This window comes from Dictyostelium purpureum, assembly GCF_000190715.1.
Source record: "Dictyostelium purpureum unplaced genomic scaffold DICPUscaffold_395, whole genome shotgun sequence".
NCBI lineage: Eukaryota > Evosea > Eumycetozoa > Dictyosteliales > Dictyosteliaceae > Dictyostelium > Dictyostelium purpureum.
The window spans coordinates 1-20,876 of NW_003519731.1; the positions used below are offsets into that span (position 1 = coordinate 1).

Genomic DNA, 20,876 nt, shown 5'->3' on the forward strand with positions numbered 1-20,876 from the left:
TACATAAACACACACACATCAAAAACTTTTTTTTTTTTTTTTTTATTTTTTTTTTTATTTATTTTAATTAATTCATTTTTTTATTTTTTTTAAATTAAATAATAATAATTCATTTTTTTATTTTTTTTTATTTAAACCATAATATAAATAGATATTAATAATAATAATAATAATAATAATAGTATTTAATAAATTGAAATTTTTTTTTTTAAAAATTCTATTTTCTTTTATTTATTTTAATTGAATCTTGTATTTTATTAATATTTTTTTTTATAATAGAACATCCAACTTTATCATATAATAATAATAGTAATAATAATAAATTTATAAAAAAACTATTCATTTAATAAAATATAAATAATAAATAAATAAATAAATAAATAATAATAAAAATAAAAAATATTAAAATAAAATTTTTATAGTTTTTAAATATCCATATATATAAATAAAAAATAATAAATAAATATTTATTTTAATAATGAAAATAATAAATTATGTGTTTATATATTTATTTGTTTTATTAGCAGTAATAATAAATAATAGCAATAATAGTGTAGAAGCTTTAAATACAACAACAATAAATTATTATCAAATTAGAAGATATGAAGAAAAGAATTGTACAGGTAGAATTATGTCATTTTTTGTATTTTACGAGCATAGTGTATATTCTGCATATTTAAATATATTATTTCAATGTGACTCTAGCAACCCCGAAGAAGCTAAATGTGCGATGATTAATGGATATCCAACTGGGGAAACTGTAGATTACGATGACAGTATAATTACAATTGAAAAGAACAAGTGTTTTAAAGGCTATACATTGGTATACGATACAGAATTTAATTATGACGAAAAGAAATATTGTGTAGTATCAGAATATTCAACGTATGTATAGTTTTATCATAGATTAAATTATAAAATTACGATTCATTTTATTAAATTTTTTATTTTTTATTTAAGATTATCATGTGAATACAGACCAATTTTAAATTTTGGATCATTAAAGGGTGGTTGTTTTAAAGGTAAAAATTATGAATGTTCAACTATTTCATATAAAGAGAAAACTTGTTTAATTTTCGATAATGGAACGATATCTTATTTTTCAGATAACGAATATGTAGAAATACCTTCTTATGTTTGTATGGGCGATGTTACATATGAAAGATCTGTAGTAGTGCATGCTGTAACCATTAATGGTGTTTACGATTCGAACCTAAAGTCAATTTATGCGCCAAATCTAAGACAGTCAAGACAATCAAAACCAAATACCTATTCTTCTTCAAATTCAATAATTCATAATAACAGTAACAATACACTTTTAAGTTATTTAAAAAATATATTAATAATAATAACATTACAACTATTATTAATAAACTTATAAATTATAAAATTAAATAAATAATATTAAAAAAATATAATAATAATTTTTGTAAAGCTAACTTTATTTTTTATTATTTTTGTTTTTAGTTTATTATTGCAGTTTTAAAAACAAAATTGTTTTTTTAGAAAAAAGAAATAAAAAATATTTTTGATATTCGGTAAGGTTAAATATACAATAGTTTGAATTTGATGATTCCATTCTTTGAGAAGAAGACATGGCTCAATGGTAGGTTTAATGAAGGTTATTGAAAGGAAAAAAAAAATTTTAAAAAAGTAAAAAATTTAAAAAAAATAAAAAGAAAAAAAATTGCAAAAAAATTCAATAAAGGTATGTTTATGCTGTTATTTTAATAATAATATAAACATTGGATCTGTTGGGATATTAATAATAAAAATGAATAATTTTTTTTAAAAAAGATATTTTTTTCTAAAAATTTTAAAATTAATAAGCTGACAATAATTTTTAAAAACTGAAGATAACGTTTTTTTTAATCTTTAAAAATTTTCAATTTCCACCTGCAGTTTTGATAATAATGCGGCAACCAGTTCCTCTTTCACGTATTTTTAAAAAAAATAAAAAAATATAAAAAAAATTTTTAATTTTTTTGAAATTATAAATCCCAAAAGAATTTCAGGTTTGAATGGAATAATAAAAATTTTTTTTTTTTAAAAGAATAAAATCAATATGTCAACACTAATAATAATATTTTTCATAAAATTATTTATTAATTTTTCACTTCAGTATTCACAATCAGAAAGTAAAATAATAATTATAACAACAATAATAATAATAATAATAATAATAATAACAATAATAATAATAATAATATTTTATTCTTTATTTATAGGTATATGTTTTTCCAATTTATTAACAAAGTTGGGTTACAGCCCTCCACAAGATTTTTGCCAAGATCCACCTTATTTTCAATGCGAAAATTTAAATATAATTACAATGGATTTTTCTTCACTTCCTCAGTTAACGAATAATGCTATACAGAATACCGATGTAAGATGTATTGGACCAAATCTCAAAACAATTTATACCTACAAATGGAATATAGCTGATAACTTTTTTGATTTTGCAACAGAGTCTCTAGATTACATGTAATTATAAATAAAATAAAATAAAAATAAAAAATTATATAAAATTAAAATATTAATAATAATATAGAGAAATGGACTCACCACTATCAATAAGTTTTAAATACCCAATCAATTCAAAGAAATTCGTTACAACTTTAGGAAAAAGAATTGAAGAACCTTTATCTCTATCGCTTTTTACTACACCTTTAAAAGATACTATTATAATTAAACCAGATCCATCACTATCAAACAATATGAATTATGGATTATATGTAAATAATGATTTAGAAAACACTTTAGAAGATCCTTTTATTTGTCAAAATGCTTATTTTGTAACAAGAAATATCCCATCAATGGCAAATGTTATTTCCAATGGTATATTTTTATATTATTTAACAAGTGATTTCGATTTCAACTCTCTCAAAAATTTATCAACACACAATAATGTAGGAATGGTACAATTGACTAGTTTCCCAGGTGTATCTTATCCACTAGTTCCGCTATTGATATTGTTGGGTTCAAAAGATCCAATTAATGAAAATATATTTCCTGGTATGTAAGTATAAAACTAAATATAATAATTTTTAATTATAACATTTATTTAATATTTCTCGCACCCATTAAAGCTTTATAGGATATGATGTTCAAACACCAAATGAATTTATTGAATTTACAGGATACTCTTTCTTTAAAATATTGTAAGTTAATTTTATTTTAAATAAGAAACTTAATATTATAAAAACACTAATTTTATCTTTGATAATTAATAGAGCATTTTACAATACTTATAATTTCCATATTGATGGTGAATTACCATTTTCAAAACTACCAAATGGTCTTTTACAATTGTATGTATTATTATTTTTATTGCAATTATAAAATAATAAACACTAATAACAATTAACTTTCAGTTCATATTATTATGGTCCATTAAAAAAACTTCCAAATTATAAAATATTTGATAATACAGATATTATTACGTTATCTTTTTATTCTAATCAAATAGGTGGTGATTTACCAAAATGGGATGGTTCAAAAAACAATGTAACAATCCTAGAGTTAAGCTCAAATTCAATAACTGGAACTATTGATGAATCTTATTGCTCTGTGCATTTATTTATTTTTAATAATTCAATGACAGGTAAAATTCCAGAATGTTTTACATGCCATTTTAGCGATCCTTTTATAAAACTCAACTTTAAACAAAATTCATTTGATAACTACGATACAATAGGAACATGCAGTAAGTTTATAAAATATATTATTTAAATTAATTTTATTATTAATACTAATATATTTCTTTTTATTATAATTTTACAATTTTAGAAACTATTCCAAAATTAAAATATTTAAATCAAACTTTTTGGAAACTAAACAAAAAAGTAACAGAACCAGTATTATCATTAATCGGTCAAAATATTGGATATTGGGTAAGTGATATTGAATCAAATATACAATTTAATTACATTTTAAAAGCCAATTCAATATTTATTGCATATGGTTCCTATACTCCAAATAGAATTATCCACAATATAAAATTCACAAGTACTGGTCAAAAATTTACATTAACTCCAGATCCATATCCACCATTATTATCAAATATAACATCAAATAATCATATTTTAGTATTCAAAGGTTTATATTATTCATACGATATCACTGAAATAACAATTACAATTGGTGATAAATCTTGTGATGTAACTGATTCAACATTCTTTCAAATCACATGTACTTTAACAAAATATCCAAATCAACTGAATAATGTTCCAGGTACACTCAAAGTAGATCAATTACAAACAACATTCAATTTAAATTTAGATAACAACGATGGTAACGAAGTATTCAACAACTATACATCATGTCCAGACAACTGTGAATCATATAATGGTAATATATGCAACTATAATACTGGTATTTGTGAATGCCCAAAAGACTGGACCGGTGAAAATTGTTATACTCCAAATCATTATGTATCATCAATTACACCAACATATGAAGATGGCGGATTAGTAACAATGAATGGATGGTTCGGTGATATTCATAAAGATTTAAAATTAACAATCGGAAATCAAGAATGCAAAATAGATACAATATCATCAAAAACAATCACATGCAACATTGGAGCAGGTACAGGTAAAAAAGATGTAATCGTAAATCAAAATGGAATCACATGGAAATCATTCAACTTTTTTGTATACCAATCAAAACAACAAACATGTTTAAACAACTGTATCGATACTAACCATGGTATTTGTAATACATCAAATGGTATTTGCGAATGTAAATCAGGATGGACTGGATTCGATTGTAGTTCACCTTCAAATAATAATAACAATGGTAATACCAACAGTACAGTTAATCCAGACGGCTCAACATCAATAAATAATGATAAAACAACATACAATATATTAATCACATCATTATTAGAACTCGATATCAACAGTGACACAGTTAAACAATATCCACTTCAAAACAATTGGAATATTACATCAAATGATAAAAACGGATCAAATGTAACATTCACACAAATATTAAACGAAACTGAATGTCAAATCGTATTATCAATTCAAGAAATAGAAAATGATATTCAATATTCATTTGCAGGTTTAGAATTCAAATTAGATAAAGGATCAATTAAAGTATCAGTATCAATTCACAATTACAACTATCAAAGTCCACTCAATACATTACAATTACAAATGATATCAAATGTATCAGATACAACATCGAACGATTGTAACAGTAAATCAGCATCAACATCAACATCAATATTAGACAATCAAACATTAAACTATATATCGATCAACAAAGACAACAAGATTCTATATGGTAGATTTATAAACAGAGCAATATCAGATGGATACACAACATTAATCACCACATCATTAGTATCGAGTCAAAACGAATCAGTAACCATTGGTATTAACATTCCACATTGCAGAACATCATGCTATATCGATCCTGACTTTTCAGTATTGATTAATTCCAATTTCAAATCAAACTGTGACGAATCCAAAAACCATACAACTCTGATTGCAGTTCTTGTAAGCTGTATTGGTGTAGCTACTATTATCATTTTAACAGGTATATTTTATAAAAAAAGTACCAAAACTAAACTAATAGTTTTTAAACTTAAAAAAATAATTAAAATAACCAAATAAAATTATAAAAAAACCTTTTTTTTCTTTTAAATTGGTTCGATCTTGTTTTTCAAAATGTAATATTGTAACCCTTAATTATTATTATTTTAATATGAATAACCTTAATTAATCAAAAAAATGGTTAATCATTGATAAGTCAAGAATTTTTAAAATTCAATTTAGTTTATAAATAAAATAGGTTTTATTTCCCAAAATTAAATTAAACAATACATATTTTCTTTGGTCACTTTTGTTAAAAACTTAGTTATTCAGGATTGATTTAGGTTTAAGATTTTTTTAATAATAATGTGGCAACCAGTGCCCCTTTCACGTATTATTCAACAGTGACAATGCACTTTTAAATAATTTAAAAAATATATTAATAATAATAATAACATTACAACTATTATTAATAAAAAAAATATAATAATAATAATTTTTGTAAAGTTAATTTTATTTTTGTTTTTAGTTTATTATTGCAGTTTTAAAAACAATATTGTTTTTTTAGAGAAAAAAAAAAAAAAAAAAAAAAAAAATTAAATAGTTTATTAGGTTATTAATTTATGAATATTTTATTTATCAAATTAATTTAATTATCTTATTTTATTATCCATAAACCATTTTCTTAATGATGCGCACCAAAACATTAGGATTTCCATATCTTTTTCAAATTGACAATTTATAATATTTAAGAAACTTAATAACCTCTTATCTTTTTCATCTTCGATAATTGTTTTCATTGAATAAAATGATTTTGATTTACTAATAGTAAAATTAATGATAATTAGTATTATGTTAAAACTATATATTGTATAAATAGTTATTATTGTCTACTTACTTTATCCATTCTTCTTTAAGTGCTTTTAACTGAATATTTTCTAATGGTGTTGAGCAATATTGTTTATATATTGATTCGATTGCTAAACCTAATGTTGAAGGATGTTTTGGACCTATACATGTAATTTCAATAGTTGATCTATTAGGATGGTCTATATCTTCAGGTTCTTTTGATTTGTCATAATCTAAAATAAAAAAGATTATAATAAATAAATATAAATTGTTTTTTGTTATTATTATTATTTTAAAACAATAAATAAAAATAAAACTTACATTCAATATCAACAATACTTGTAGTTTCTTTATCGATATGTCTTGGTATTACTGCTATCGAGTTTAGACCTAAAATATTGCATTCCCATTGTTCTTTAAAGGTATCTGAATAGTCACAAGCTGTAACACACTCTGTTGGTAATAGTTCTTTAATGATGTCAACCATTGATTTAACTAAGATTTCGGAAGAGCCCCTAATGATTACTTGATTACCTATAATTAAATTATAAATCAATATGGAGAATGCATCTTCACCCATAATACGATGGATTTGACCAAATGATGTTATTAGCTCTTCTTGTTTTGGGAAAATATTCTCTAATAATAAAATATTGGTTTCGTTTAACATATTTAAGTTTAGACCAAATCCACCTACAACACCTCCACCTCCACCATTTATACCACTAATTAAGCTTGGTGAGCCTCCGCTTATTTTTATATTGCCGCTATTATATGTATTATTTATATTTTCTTTAAAAAATTCTATGTGATTATATTGTTCAGGTAGTATCATTTGATTACCTTTTAATAGATGATATTTAATTTGACAATTTGATAAAATACTGCAAAAGCTTTTATGTAATCTAGTAAAAAATGACTAATATATAAATGGTTAATATAGAGCCTTTAATTTAAACATCCTATGCAATTATTTTTAATGATTACTTACAGAGTCTTCAGTTAATTCAGTTAGTAGTTTTAATGGAATTGATCTTGTACCTCTTCTATAGATATTTGAAATCATTGAGCTGCTAAGACTTTGTTGTGATCTTTCTCTTTCAAAAACTACATTGGTTTTTCTTTTAATCTCCTCTGCTATCGATTTGAAACATCCAATTAGCCAACTATAATAGTTTAACAAACAAGAGCCCTCTTTTATTAAGATTAAGAAACCGTACCATCTTGCGCTACCTCTAGCTCTACTATCGTTAATTTTAAACATATAGGACAACCAATGACCATCATTACTGCTTATGAGTACTGGGCCTTCTCTACCTTGGACAGCTTCGCAACTAAGACTTCTAACACATGCATTTCTAATAACGCTATAGCTTTGATTTGAAGTTTGATGTGTACTAACATAATATACATTTTTATTTTTTGGGTCTTTTGAGACCAGTGCTTGGCCTTGTTGTACTGATGAACATGTTGGGCATTGTTTTGTAACCGAACTTGTAGTGGTTGTGGTGTTTGTTGTAGTGGTAGTATTGGAATTTAAACTTGATTCGCTATTTGTATCATCACCATCACCACTATTACTGCTAGTTGCAATGGTTACTGAAAATGTTTTAAACTCTTCATTTTCATTTTCAAATAATCTTGGTAATGTAGTGGGTGAATTATTATTCATATTGATATTTATATTATTTAAATGATTTACATTGTTACTATTATTCATTGTTGAGCTATTATCTTCATCATCAGTTTCGTAATTATAGTCGCTAAATGGCTTTTCTACACCATTTTCATTTGGTATACTATTTCTATTGCTATTAATTTTTAAATTTGATATATCTATACTATTATTTATGCTACTACTATAATTATTATTACTATTAAACTCTATATTACTCTTATTTACACCGTTGCTATTATTAATATCATCATCATCGTCATTTTCATTGTCATCTATATTTTGTTTTTGTTGTGGTGGGGGTGGTGCTATAATTCTTTCAGTTTGAGTGGTAAATACAACAGAGGGTCCATGGGTTTCGCAAAAATGAGTTAAAACGATTGATGCAGGCATTGAATTACAGTCTAAATTATTTTTATTGTTATTGTTATTATTATTATTATTGTTGATGTTATTATTATTGATTCCATTATTAATATTATTACCAATATTATTTATTATATCATTATTATTTTTATTTTCCTCGATCAAGTAAGATGGAATTTTAACTCTGATCATAATTTATAAAGATTTTTTTTTTTATTACTATGATACATATATTAAAAATGTATTTTTGTCAAATTTAAAAAAATTAAAAAAATAAAAAAAAAAATAAAAAAAATAAAAAAAAATAAAAAAAAAATATTTTTAATTTTTTTTTATTGTAATATAAAAAAAAAATAGCGTGTTTGGAAAAATATTAAAAAAAAAAAAAGAAATAAAAAATATCTTTGATATTCTGTAAGGTTTAATATACAATAGCTTGAATTTGATGATTCCATTCTTTGAGAAGAAAACATGGCTCAATGGTAGGTTTTGTGAATATGCTAACGATAATTGGTAAAACTGGTGATAAGGTTTTTTTAAGATTTTAATTTCCACTTGCAGTTTTGAAAATAATGCGGCAACCAGTGCCACTATCATATATTTTTAAAAAAAATGAAAAAATATAAAAAATTTCAAAAGATATATTTTTTCAAAAAAATTTTTTATATTATTTCATTAATTCAAACCTGAAATTTTTTTTTTTTTTTTAAATATAAAATCAATATGTCAACACTAATAATATTTTTTATTAAATTATTTATTAATTTTTCACTTCAGTATTCACAATCAGAAAGTAAATAAAATATAATATAGCTGGTAACTTTTTTGATTTTGCAACAGAGTCTTTAGATTACATGTAATTATAATCACATCATTATTAGAACTCGATATCAACAGTGACACAGTTAAACAATATCCACTTCAAAACAATTGGAATGTTACATCAAATGATAAAAACGGATCAAATGTAACATTCACACAAATATTAAACGAAACTGAATGTCAAATCGTATTATCAATTCAAGAAATAGAAAATGATATTCAATATTCATTTGCAGGTTTAGAATTCAAATTAGATAGCATTATATAAAAAAAAAGTTAAGAAACCTCCATTGGATAGTCAAAACAGAAAAAAAGATTTTGATATGCAGTTGTATATTTAAATTGGAACGTAGAACAATGGAGAAATAATATATGGATGAACTCAAACCCCAACTATTTGATAATAACCATGGTATTCTTCATGAACCTATGTCGCTAATGTTTCAATAGAATCTGTTATAAAGCAAGTGTTTGAAAGGATGGAATTAATGCAATGTTTTGGGGATTAAAGTCAGAATTTAATGTTTATGATTGTCAATTTTTTTTTTAATTTATCAAATTGATTACATTCAAACTTCATGAAATATTTCAAAACGATACAATTTAGAATTTTGTGCAGATAAAAATAAAGTTCCTGAAAAGGTACCAAATATATGACTTAAAACTATTTCATGTCCATTGTATATACAAAATATTAATAATATGTAAACAGTTTAGTAGGTATTTCAAATAATTATTAAAATTGATATGGAAATTATTTAAGCCTTTTTTTGAATGAAACAATGAAATAAAAACTAACCGATCTCATCTTAAATATAGGTAATCCAAATTACTGATAAAAACTATTTTCGTTATTGTTAGAACCTTTCTCTAAAAACATAGTAACCTATGGATTCTAAAACAGCTAAAAATAATATTTTTATTTATTCTTTAATTTTTTTTTCAATTTAATTTATTATTTCAGCACATATTAAAAATGTTTAAAATATCTTTCCAGTATTATCGGTTGCTATTTAAATTTCAAAGTGTAATAGAAAAATTACAAAAATATTACTAACCATTAGTTAGATAGTACCGTTACTATTCAACTGTATAAACTTACTTTCATATGATAAGTCAATAATATTTAAAATTCAATTTAATTTTCAAATAAAATAGGTTTTATTTCCCAATATTAAATTAAACAATACATAATTTGTTTGGTTATTTTTGTTAAAAACTTCGTTATTCAGGATTGATTTAAGTTTAAGATTTTTTTAATAATAATGCGGCAACCAGTTCCCCTTTCACGTATTTTTAAAAATAAAAAAATATAAAAAATTTAAAAAAAATTTAAAAAAAAATTTCATTGTTTTTTTTTTTTTTCACATTAATTTAAGAATTATGAAAGGAATACTAATTTTATTATTCTTTACTTTAATAATTGGTTTATCCATACAATATACACCAGAAGAAGGTAAATAAGTTTTAATATAATTATAAAATAAAAAAAATATAAAAAAAATTAAACAAAAAACAAACTATAAATTTTTATAGGTGAATGTTTTAACAAACTATTAAATAAATTGGGCGAACCTGTACCTACTGATTATTGCCAATCATTAACATCTTTTAAATGTGATCAAAACAGTAACATTATATCGTATAGTTTAATAACAACTCCTTCAAATCAAATTATTCAGAACAGTGATGTAAATTGTAAGGGCCCCTTTTTTCAAAGTCTGGTGACCTTCAAATGGAATTTAGCCGATAATTTTTTTAATTTCCAAACTGAGAATCTAAAGGAATTGTAATTTGACCAATATAAATTATCATATAGTATATATATTAATTTTGTTTTTTTGTAATCTATTCCTTAGAAATATGGTTTCACCTTTATCAATAAGTTTTGAATACCCTATAAAATCAGAAAAACTTACAGTAATTTTATCATCAAGAGTAGAAAAACCAGTTTTATTATCAAATTTAAATATTCCTTTAAAAACACCTTTTTCTATTAAACCAGATACCTCGTCCTCAAATTTTTTAGATTTTAGTTTATATATTAATAATGATTTAAGCAATACACCAAGCAATCCCTTTATAATAAATCAAGCAGAATTTGTAACAAGAAATATTCCATCAATGGCAAATATTGATTCACGTGGTCGTCCCTTAACTTATCATCTATCAAATGATTTCGATATTAACTCTTTCGATAATTTATCAACATACGATAATATTGAACAATTAACTTTGAAAGGTGGTTCTATTCCATTCCCTTCATCATCAATATTATTAAATACACAAAATGCATTACCATCAATATTGTATGTATTATAAATATATATAAATCATTATTTATTTATCAATTTATTAACCAAAATTCTTTTTATTAGAGATATACAATATGACGTTATGGCACCAAATAATTTTATTGACTTTTCTGGAAAAACAAATATAAATTTTTTGTAAGTTTTTAGAAATAATTTAATTAAAATTCATTTTGTATAAAATTACTAAATTATTTAAATTATCAGATATTTTACAGGTGTTTCTAATTTTCATATTAATGGAGAATTTCCATTTTCAAAGCTTCCAAATGGCATTAATACATTGTAAGTTTTATTTTTTTAACAATTATTATATTTTATATCTAAAAACTAATATAAAACTATTTTTATATTATAAATAGTTCATTTATTAGTTTAGGTTTAAAAAAGATACCAGATTTTAAAATATTTGATAATACCGATATTATCAAACTTTCTTTTTCTTCAAGCTCAATGAGTGGCAGTTTACCAAAATGGGAGGGATCAAATAATTTTATAACAAACTTAGAATTGAATTTCAACTCTTTAACGGGAACTATAGATGAATCATACTGCTCTTTGATTTTAAATGTGGGAAACAATCAAATGAGTGGTAGAATCCCAGAATGTTTTACATGTCACTTTAATGACCTAAGTTTTCAAAAAAATTTTGAATCAAATGAATTTGATAATTATAACTCAATTGGAACTTGTAGTAAGTGTTTAAAACTATAAAAATCCAACTGTAATATCAAATATTAATTATTATTTCTATTATCCTATCCAATAGAAACTATCCCAAAATTAAAATACTATAACCAAACTTTTTGGAACGGTGTCTCAAAGGTAACAATACCTGCATTGTCGTTAATGGGTCAAAATATAGGGTACAGTACTAGAAATGTAGTATCAAGTCCACAAATTCAATTTAATGTTCTTGTAAAAGCCAATTCAAAAATAAATTCTGTTTCTTATAAACCAAATAGAATTATCCACAAAATAAAATTTACAAGCACTGGTCAAGAATTTACATTAACTCCAGATCCATATCCACCATTATTATCAAATATAACATCAAATAATCATATTTTAGTATTCAAAGGTTTATATTATTCATACGATATCACTGAAATAACAATTACAATTGGTGATAAATCTTGTGATGTAACTGATTCAACATTTTATCAAATCACATGTACTTTAACAACATATCCAAATCAACTGAATAATGTATCAGGCACACTCAAAGTAGATCAATTACAAACAACATTCAATTTAAATTTAGATAACAACGATGGTAATGAAGTATTCAACAACTATACATCATGTCCAGACAACTGCAACGGTTATATATGCAACTATAATACTGGTATTTGTGAATGCCCAAAAGACTGGACCGGCGAAAACTGTTTTGCTCCAAATCATTATGTATCATCAATTACACCAACATACGAAGATGGTGGATTAGTAACAATGAATGGATGGTTCGGTGATATTCATAAAGATTTGAATATAACAATCGGTAATCAAGAATGTAAAATAGATACAATATCATCAAATACAATCACATGCAACATTGGAGCAGGTACAGGTAAAAAAGATGTAATCGTAAATCAAAATGGAATCACATGGAAATCATTCAACTTTTTTGTATACCAATCAAAACAACAAACATGTTTAAACAACTGTATCGATAATAACCATGGTATTTGTAATACATCAAATGGTATTTGCGAATGTAAATCAGGATGGACTGGATTCGATTGTAGTTCACCTTCAAATAACAACAACAATAACAATGGTAATACCAACAGCACAGTTAATCCAGATGGCTCAACAACAATTAATAATGATCAAACAACATACAATATATTAATCACATCATTATTAGAACTCGATATCAACAGTGACACAGTTAAACAATATCCACTTCAAAACAATTGGAATGTTACATCAAATGATAAAAACGGATCAAATGTAACATTCATACAAATATTAAACGAAACTGAATGCCAAATCGTATTATCAATTCAAGAAATAGAAAATGATATTCAATATTCATTTGCAGGTTTAGAATTCAAATTAGATAAAGGATCAATTAAAGTATCAGTGTCAATTCACAATTACAACTATCAAAGTCCACTCAATACATTACAATTACAAATGATATCAAATGTATCAGATACAACATCGAATGATTGTAACAGTAAATCAGCATCAACATCAACATCAATATTAGACAATCAAACATTAAACTATATATCGATCAACAAAGACAACAAGATTCTATATGGTAGATTTATAAACAGAGCAATATCAGATGGACACACAACATTAATCACCACATCATTAATATCGAATCAAAACGAATCAGTAACCATTGGTATTAACATTCCACATTGCAGAACATCATGCTATATTGATCCTGACTTTTCAGTATTGATTAATTCCAATTTAAAATCAAACTGTGACGAATCCAAAAACCATACTACTCTGATTGCAGTTCTTGTAAGCTGTATCGGTGTAGCTACTATTATCATTTTAGCAGGTTCTTTTTATTTTTTTTATAAAAAAAGTACCAAAACTAAAGTTATTGTTTTTAAACTTAAAAAAAAAATTAAAATGACTAAATAAAATAATAAAACCTTTTTTTTCTTTTAAATTGGTTTGATCTAGTTTTTGCAGAATTCAATAATTTTTGTTTATATTTTATTTTTATTTATTACTATTTTAAGAGCTGTAGGAATATTGGACTACTAAAAATTATGAACCAGAACTTTAGTATTGCATTGTGTTTTGATACATCACCTGAACATTCTGTATCAATTTCATTTGTCTTTTGTGGAATTATGAAATATTATTATTTTTATTGAAGGTTTCAATTTTTGGTCATTTCGGATAAACCTAAATAAAATATAATGTTAAGATTTACCTTTTAATTATAAAATAAAATGGGTCAACTTTAATGAACCATTAGTTTGAAATTGATGCATTTGCGATATTTTAAATCAAAAAAAAATTTTAAAAATAAAAATTTTATTTTTTTAAAATTTTTTTTAAAAATTTTTTTAAAATTTATTTTATATTTAATTATTTTTATTAAAAATAAAAATACAATAATATTTATCTTTTTATTTTAGTATCCAAATATTTAAAAAATAAAATAACATAAAAATATCACAATACCATTTTAAAAAAGGTACCCGAAAATTATAAAATATTGGAAAAAAAAAATAAAATGTAACGAATTTTTTTAATTAAAAAAATCTAGATATTTATAAAAAACCGATTGTGCTGAATTTATTTTGAATATTTGTTTATCATAGTAATTTTTTTTTTTTTTAATTTTTGTTTTAAAAAAAAAAAACAAAAAAAAAAAAATATTCTTTTGGTGAATATTAATTCAGTATGTCGAAACTAATAATAATATTTTTCATAAAATTATTTATTAATTTTTCACTTCAGTATTCACAATCAGAAAGTAAATAAAAAAATAATAATAATAATAATAATAATAAAAATAATAATAATAATAATATTATTATTTTATTCTTTATTTATTTATAGGCACATGTTTTTCCAATTTAATAATAAAGTTAGGTTACAGCCCTCCACAAGATTTTTGCCAAGACAAACCTTTTTTTCAATGCGATGTATCTTTAAATATAATTACAATGGATTTTTCAACACGTGCTCAGTTAACAAATAATGTTATACAGAATACCGATGTAGATTGTATTGGACCAAATCTCAAAACAATGATTACCTCTAAATGGAATATAGATGATAACTTTTTTGAATTTGAAACAGAGTCTCTAGATTACATGTAATTATAAAAATAAAATAAAATAATATAAAATAAAATAAAGAGAAATATATATTTATATTTTTAATAATAATAATAATAATAATAATTAGAGAAATGGTCTCACCACAATCAATAAGTTTCAAATACCCAATCAATTCAAAGAAATTCAGGACAACTTTAGGAAAAAGAATTGAAGAACCTTTGTCTCTATCTCTTTTTACTGCACCTTTAAAAGATTCTTTAATAATTTTTCCAGATTTAACACAATCAAACAATATGAATTATGGATTATATATAAATAATGATTTAGAAAACACTTTAAATCCTTTTGTGTGTGGAAGTGCCTATTTTGTAACAAGAAATATCCCATCAATGTCAAATTTTATTTCCAATAATTTAATTTCATATTATTTAACAAGTGATTTCGATTTCAATTCTTTCAAAAATTTATCAACACATAATAATATAGGACTTATACAATTAAGAGGTTTCACAGGTTTAACATATCCACTGGTTCCACTATCGATATTGTTAGGTTCAAAAGATCCAAATAGTGAAGATATGTATCCTACTATGTAAGTATAAAACTAAATTTTAATTTTTAATTATAACATTTAATTAATATTTATCGCACCCATTAAAGCAATATAGAATATGATGTTCAAACACCAAATGAATTTATTGAATTTACAGGAAAATCTTTTATTAGAATATTGTAAGTTAATTTTATTTTAAAAAGGAAAATTTATTTTAATACTCACACTATCTTTGATAATTAATAGATATTTTCTCAATACTCTGAATTTCCATATAAATGGTGAATTACCATTTTCAAAACTTCCAAATGGTCTTTTTCAATTGTATGTATTATTATTTTTAATATTGCAAATATAAAAGAATAAACACTAATAATTATTAACTTTCAGTTATTATATATCTGGGCCATTAAAAAAACTTCCAAACTATAAAATATTTGATAATACAGATATTTATCAGTTATCTTTTGATTCTAATCAAATTATTGGTGATTTACCAAAATGGGATGGTTCAAAAAACAATATAACAACCTTAGAGTTAAGCTCAAATTCAATAACTGGAACTATTGATGAATCTTATTGCTCTGTGTATTTAATTATTAGTAAAAATTTAATGACAGGTAAAATTCCAGAATGTTTTACATGCCATTTTAGCGATACTACCTTTAAATCTATTTTTAGTCAAAATTCATTTGATAACTACGATACAATAGGAACATGCAGTAAGTTTATAATATATATTATTTAAATTAATATTATAAATATTTCTTTTTATTAAAATTTTACAATTTTAGAAACTATTCCAAAGTTAAAATTTTCAAACCAAACCTTTTGGAAACTAAACAAAATAGTAACAGAACCAGTATTATCATTAATCGGTCAAAATATTGGATATTCAATAAGTGATATTGAATCAAATATACCATTTAATTACATTTTAAAAGCCAATTCAATATTTATTGCATATGGTTCCTATACTCCAAATAGAATTATTCACGAATTAAGTTTCAAGAGTACTGGTCAAAAATTTACATTAACTCCAGATCCATATCCACCATTATTATCAAATATAACATCAAATAATCATATTTTAGTATTCAAAGGTTTATATTATTCATACGATATCACTGAAATAACAATTACAATTGGTGATAAATCTTGTGTTGTAACTGATTCAACATTTTATCAAATCACATGTACTTTAATAACATATCCAAATCAACTGAATAATGTACCAGGCACACTCAAAGTAGATCAATTACAAACAACATTCAATTTAAATTTAGATAACAACGATGGTAACGAAGTATTCAACAACTATACATCATGTCCAGACAACTGTGAATCATATAATGGTAATATATGCAACTATAATACTGGTATTTGTGAATGCCCAAAAGACTGGACCGGTGAAAACTGTTATACTCCAATCCATTATGTATCATCAATAACACCAACATACGAAGATGGCGGATTAGTAACAATGAATGGATGGTTTGGTGATATTCATCAAAATTTAAAAGTAACAATCGGTAATCAAGGATGCAAAATAGTTACGATATCATCAAATACAATCACATGCAACATTGGAGCAGGTACAGGTAAAAAAGATGTAATCGTATATCAAAATGGAATCACATGGAAATCATTAAACTTTTTTATATACCAATCAAAACAACAAACATGTTTAAACAACTGTATCGATAATAACCATGGTATTTGTAATACATCAAATGGTATTTGCGAATGTAAATCAGGATGGACTGGATTCGATTGTAATTCACCTTCAAATAATAATAACAATGGTAATACCAACAGTACAGTTAATCCAGACGGTTCAACAACAATTAATAACGATCAAACAACATACAATATATTAATCACATCATTATTAGAACTCGATATCAACAGTGACACAGTTAAACAATATCCACTTCAAAACAATTGGAATATTACATCAAATGATAAAAACGGATCAAATGTAACATTCACACAAATATTAAACGAAACTGAATGCCAAATCATATTATCAATTCAAGAAATAGAAAATGATATTCAATATTCATTTGCAGGTTTAGAATTCAAATTAGATAAAGGTTCGATTAAAGTATCAGTATCAATTCACAATTACAACTATCAAAGTCCACTCAACACATTACAATTACAAATGATATCAAATGTATCAGATACAACATCGAACGATTGTAACAGTAAATCAGCATCAACATCAACATCAATATTAGACAATCAAACATTAAACTATATATCGATCAACAAAGACAACAAGATTCTATATGGTAGATTTATAAACAGAGCAATATCAGATGGACACACAACATTAATCACCACATCATTAGTATCGAATCAAAACGAATCAATAACCATTGGTATTAACATTCCACATTGCAGAACATCATGCTATATCGATCCTGACTTTTCAGTAATAATTAGTCCTGATTTCAAATCAAACTGTAACAACAAATCCAAAAAGTATGTAATTCCAGTTGCTATCGTTGCAAGCTGTTTCAGTGTAGCTGCAATTGTTGTGATCACTTACTTTATTTATAAAAGAAAACAAAAGAAAATTTTTGAAAAGAAAATTATTAATTTAAATAATTTAAATAATAAATAAAATAACAATTATAATAGTTTTTAAAACAAAAGAAATGTCACGATTGCAATTTATTCAATCTTAAGCTGTATCATTTTTGCAGGTGTTTTTTATTTTTATAAAAAAAAGAACCAAAACTAAAGTTATAGTTTTGAAACTTTAAAAAAAATTAAAATGGTTAAATAAATTATAAAAAATTGTTTTTTTCTTTTAAATTGTTTCAATCTAGTTTTGCAAAGAGTAAAATATTTATTTAATTTACATTGAAAAAAATAATAGGAATTTTAATGGATTTGTTAGAAATTAAATTTCTTTATTATCAATAAAAAATATAAAAAAACTTGCTGCAACCATATGTTTGATTAATCATATCAAAATTATTTTTTTTTGTAAAAATTTTCGCCCATTTTAATTTTGTAAAAATTCTAATTATATAATAATTAATATATATAATTGAGTTTTTTAGTTTATAAAGCTTTTCCCATAAAAAGTAATACAATAGCTTCTTGCAACCTGTTTCATAAAAATTTCTTTTAACCCAAATTTTTATTTTAATTTTTTTTAATTTTTTTTTTAATTATCGAATTTAAATTTTTTTTATTTTTTTTTTTAATTATCGAATTTAAATTTGTAATAGGGATTGTGATAAATAATATTACAAAAAGAATGAAGATGGAAGCCATGGCAACGACATGTGGTTTCAATTGGATTATTTTTAACAGAATATAAATTTCCTGAAAGTTGTGGGTTGAAACGACACAACAAACATTTTTTTCTACAAGCTCTATTGGAAATTAATTTTGGACAATGTATTGAATTTCTTGTAACTCTTTTGATGGGGGAGAGGAAAAAAGTTGACTATTACAAATATATAAAAGAAACTCTCTAAATAATAATGGTTTGGCATTTGGTGTTAAAAATAAATTAACAGAAACCCAACAATTATATAATAATATATAAAAACAATCTCAACTCTCTAAATAATAATGGTTTGGCATTTGGTGTTAAAAATAAATTAACAGAAACCCAACAATTATATAATAATATATAAAAACAATCTTTGAAAACAACTCTTTGATAAGTTCTTACTCTTGGTGTTGTTATAAACTTCTTTTCATATTGGTTTTTTTTGGCTTTTGAGTTTGATTCTCTTTTTAGTTCATTTTCTTTTTCTTTTAATATTGGCTCGGGAATGTTGGTTAGGACATAAAATGTTTTATTCTTTTTACATTGCCATGCTATTGCTGCACACTGTCCATTTTGACCATATTTAATTTCACCAACTTCAAAATTAGTTTTACGTTTATTTTGATTGATAAACTGCTGGAAAACATCACCAGTTCTATTGGAGGCAACCGATATAATAAAAAAATAGTTGTTTTTTTGATAACGTTTTCATATTCTGTATACTACCTAACAATCCAGCATCAATGATCATACAAGTGAATGGTCTATTTTTGATCGAACTAATTTCATTTAATATTTTTACAGTCCTATTTAAAATTTCTTCTCCAATTTTGGTTCAGTTGAATATAAAGTAAATGAACCATTACTGTTGTTGGTATTCATTTTTGCGAAATATGTAAATAGGTTATATTATAATAATAATTAAATAGATATATAATAAATAATAAAAAAAGAAAAAAAATTGGTTTTTAAAAAAAATTGGTTTATAAAATTTTAAAAAAAAAATTTTATTTTTTTTAAAAATTTTTTAATTTGGGTTAAAAATAATTCTCCTAAATAAAAGGCATAAAAATTCATAAATAAAGATCATCAATCGATAGCCGATGAAAATAGTTTTATCACACAAATCGTATTAAAAGGTATTTTATTATTTATTATTTGTTTGTTTGTTTTGGTTGTTTATATGTTTTCAAGATAAAAGACTACCCACTCTTTTACAAAAAATATTATAATAATGCTTGGGTTTTTTTGATAAAAAAAAAAAAATTTTGATTTTTATTAAATTTAATTATTTTTATAAAAAATACAATAAATTAATTTTTTTTATATTTTAGTATACAAATATTTAAAATAAAATAAAAATTTCACAATTTACATTTAAAAAATAACAAAAAATTACAAAAATAAAAAAAAAATAAAATATGACCATCAAAAAAATCTAGATATTTTTTGAAATCACAATAATGCAATAAAAAAAAAAAAATTTCTTTTTTTCAAATATAAAATCAATATGTCAACACTAATAATAATATTTTTCATAAAATTATTTATTAATTTTTCACTTCAGTATTCACAATCAGAAAGTAAATAAAATAATAATTATAACAACAATAATAATAATAATAATATTTTTCTTTATTTATAGGTACATGTTTTACCAATTTATTAACAAAACTGGGTCACAACCC

At 23.3% G+C, this 20,876-nt stretch overlaps 7 protein-coding genes across 7 annotated transcripts; 6 read left to right on the forward strand and 1 right to left on the reverse strand.

The window, feature by feature from the left end:
• Positions 1-478: 478 nt before the first annotated feature.
• Positions 479-895, forward strand: DICPUDRAFT_41513 (uncharacterized protein; the record flags this gene model as incomplete). The annotated part of the gene is made up of 1 exon (XM_003293045.1): positions 479-895. One exon carries the CDS (start codon positions 479-481, stop codon positions 893-895), a length of 417 nt encoding a protein of 138 aa, XP_003293093.1.
• Positions 896-961: 66 nt separating this feature from the next.
• DICPUDRAFT_13730 (uncharacterized protein) lies at positions 962-1,249 on the forward strand (the record flags this gene model as incomplete). Its single annotated transcript, XM_003293046.1, has 1 exon — positions 962-1,249. A coding segment is annotated over one exon (288 nt), but the record flags the coding sequence as incomplete, so codon positions are not given.
• Positions 1,250-2,717: 1,468 nt separating this feature from the next.
• On the forward strand, positions 2,718-5,624 carry DICPUDRAFT_41520 (uncharacterized protein; the record flags this gene model as incomplete). Its single annotated transcript, XM_003293047.1, has 4 exons — positions 2,718-3,015; positions 3,167-3,311; positions 3,375-3,706; positions 3,790-5,624. 4 exons carry the CDS (start codon positions 2,718-2,720, stop codon positions 5,622-5,624), a joined length of 2,610 nt encoding a protein of 869 aa, XP_003293095.1.
• A 572-nt stretch (positions 5,625-6,196) lies between these two features.
• Positions 6,197-8,625, reverse strand: DICPUDRAFT_157891 (uncharacterized protein; the record flags this gene model as incomplete). The annotated part of the gene is made up of 4 exons (XM_003293053.1): positions 6,197-6,365; positions 6,442-6,625; positions 6,714-7,311; positions 7,384-8,625. 4 exons carry the CDS (start codon positions 8,623-8,625, stop codon positions 6,197-6,199), a joined length of 2,193 nt encoding a protein of 730 aa, XP_003293101.1.
• A 279-nt stretch (positions 8,626-8,904) lies between these two features.
• On the forward strand, positions 8,905-9,523 carry DICPUDRAFT_157892 (uncharacterized protein; the record flags this gene model as incomplete). Its single annotated transcript, XM_003293048.1, has 2 exons — positions 8,905-8,915; positions 9,331-9,523. 2 exons carry the CDS (start codon positions 8,905-8,907, stop codon positions 9,521-9,523), a joined length of 204 nt encoding a protein of 67 aa, XP_003293096.1.
• A 1,595-nt stretch (positions 9,524-11,118) lies between these two features.
• Positions 11,119-15,134, forward strand: DICPUDRAFT_157893 (uncharacterized protein; the record flags this gene model as incomplete). Its single annotated transcript, XM_003293049.1, has 6 exons — positions 11,119-11,564; positions 11,634-11,705; positions 11,775-11,852; positions 11,930-12,261; positions 12,337-14,054; positions 15,114-15,134. The coding sequence occupies 6 exons, from the start codon at positions 11,119-11,121 to the stop codon at positions 15,132-15,134; spliced, it is 2,667 nt and encodes an 888-aa protein (XP_003293097.1).
• An 86-nt stretch (positions 15,135-15,220) lies between these two features.
• Positions 15,221-18,522, forward strand: DICPUDRAFT_157894 (uncharacterized protein; the record flags this gene model as incomplete). Its single annotated transcript, XM_003293050.1, has 4 exons — positions 15,221-15,372; positions 15,465-15,929; positions 16,281-16,612; positions 16,685-18,522. The coding sequence occupies 4 exons, from the start codon at positions 15,221-15,223 to the stop codon at positions 18,520-18,522; spliced, it is 2,787 nt and encodes a 928-aa protein (XP_003293098.1).
• Between the last annotated feature and the right edge of the window lie 2,354 nt (positions 18,523-20,876).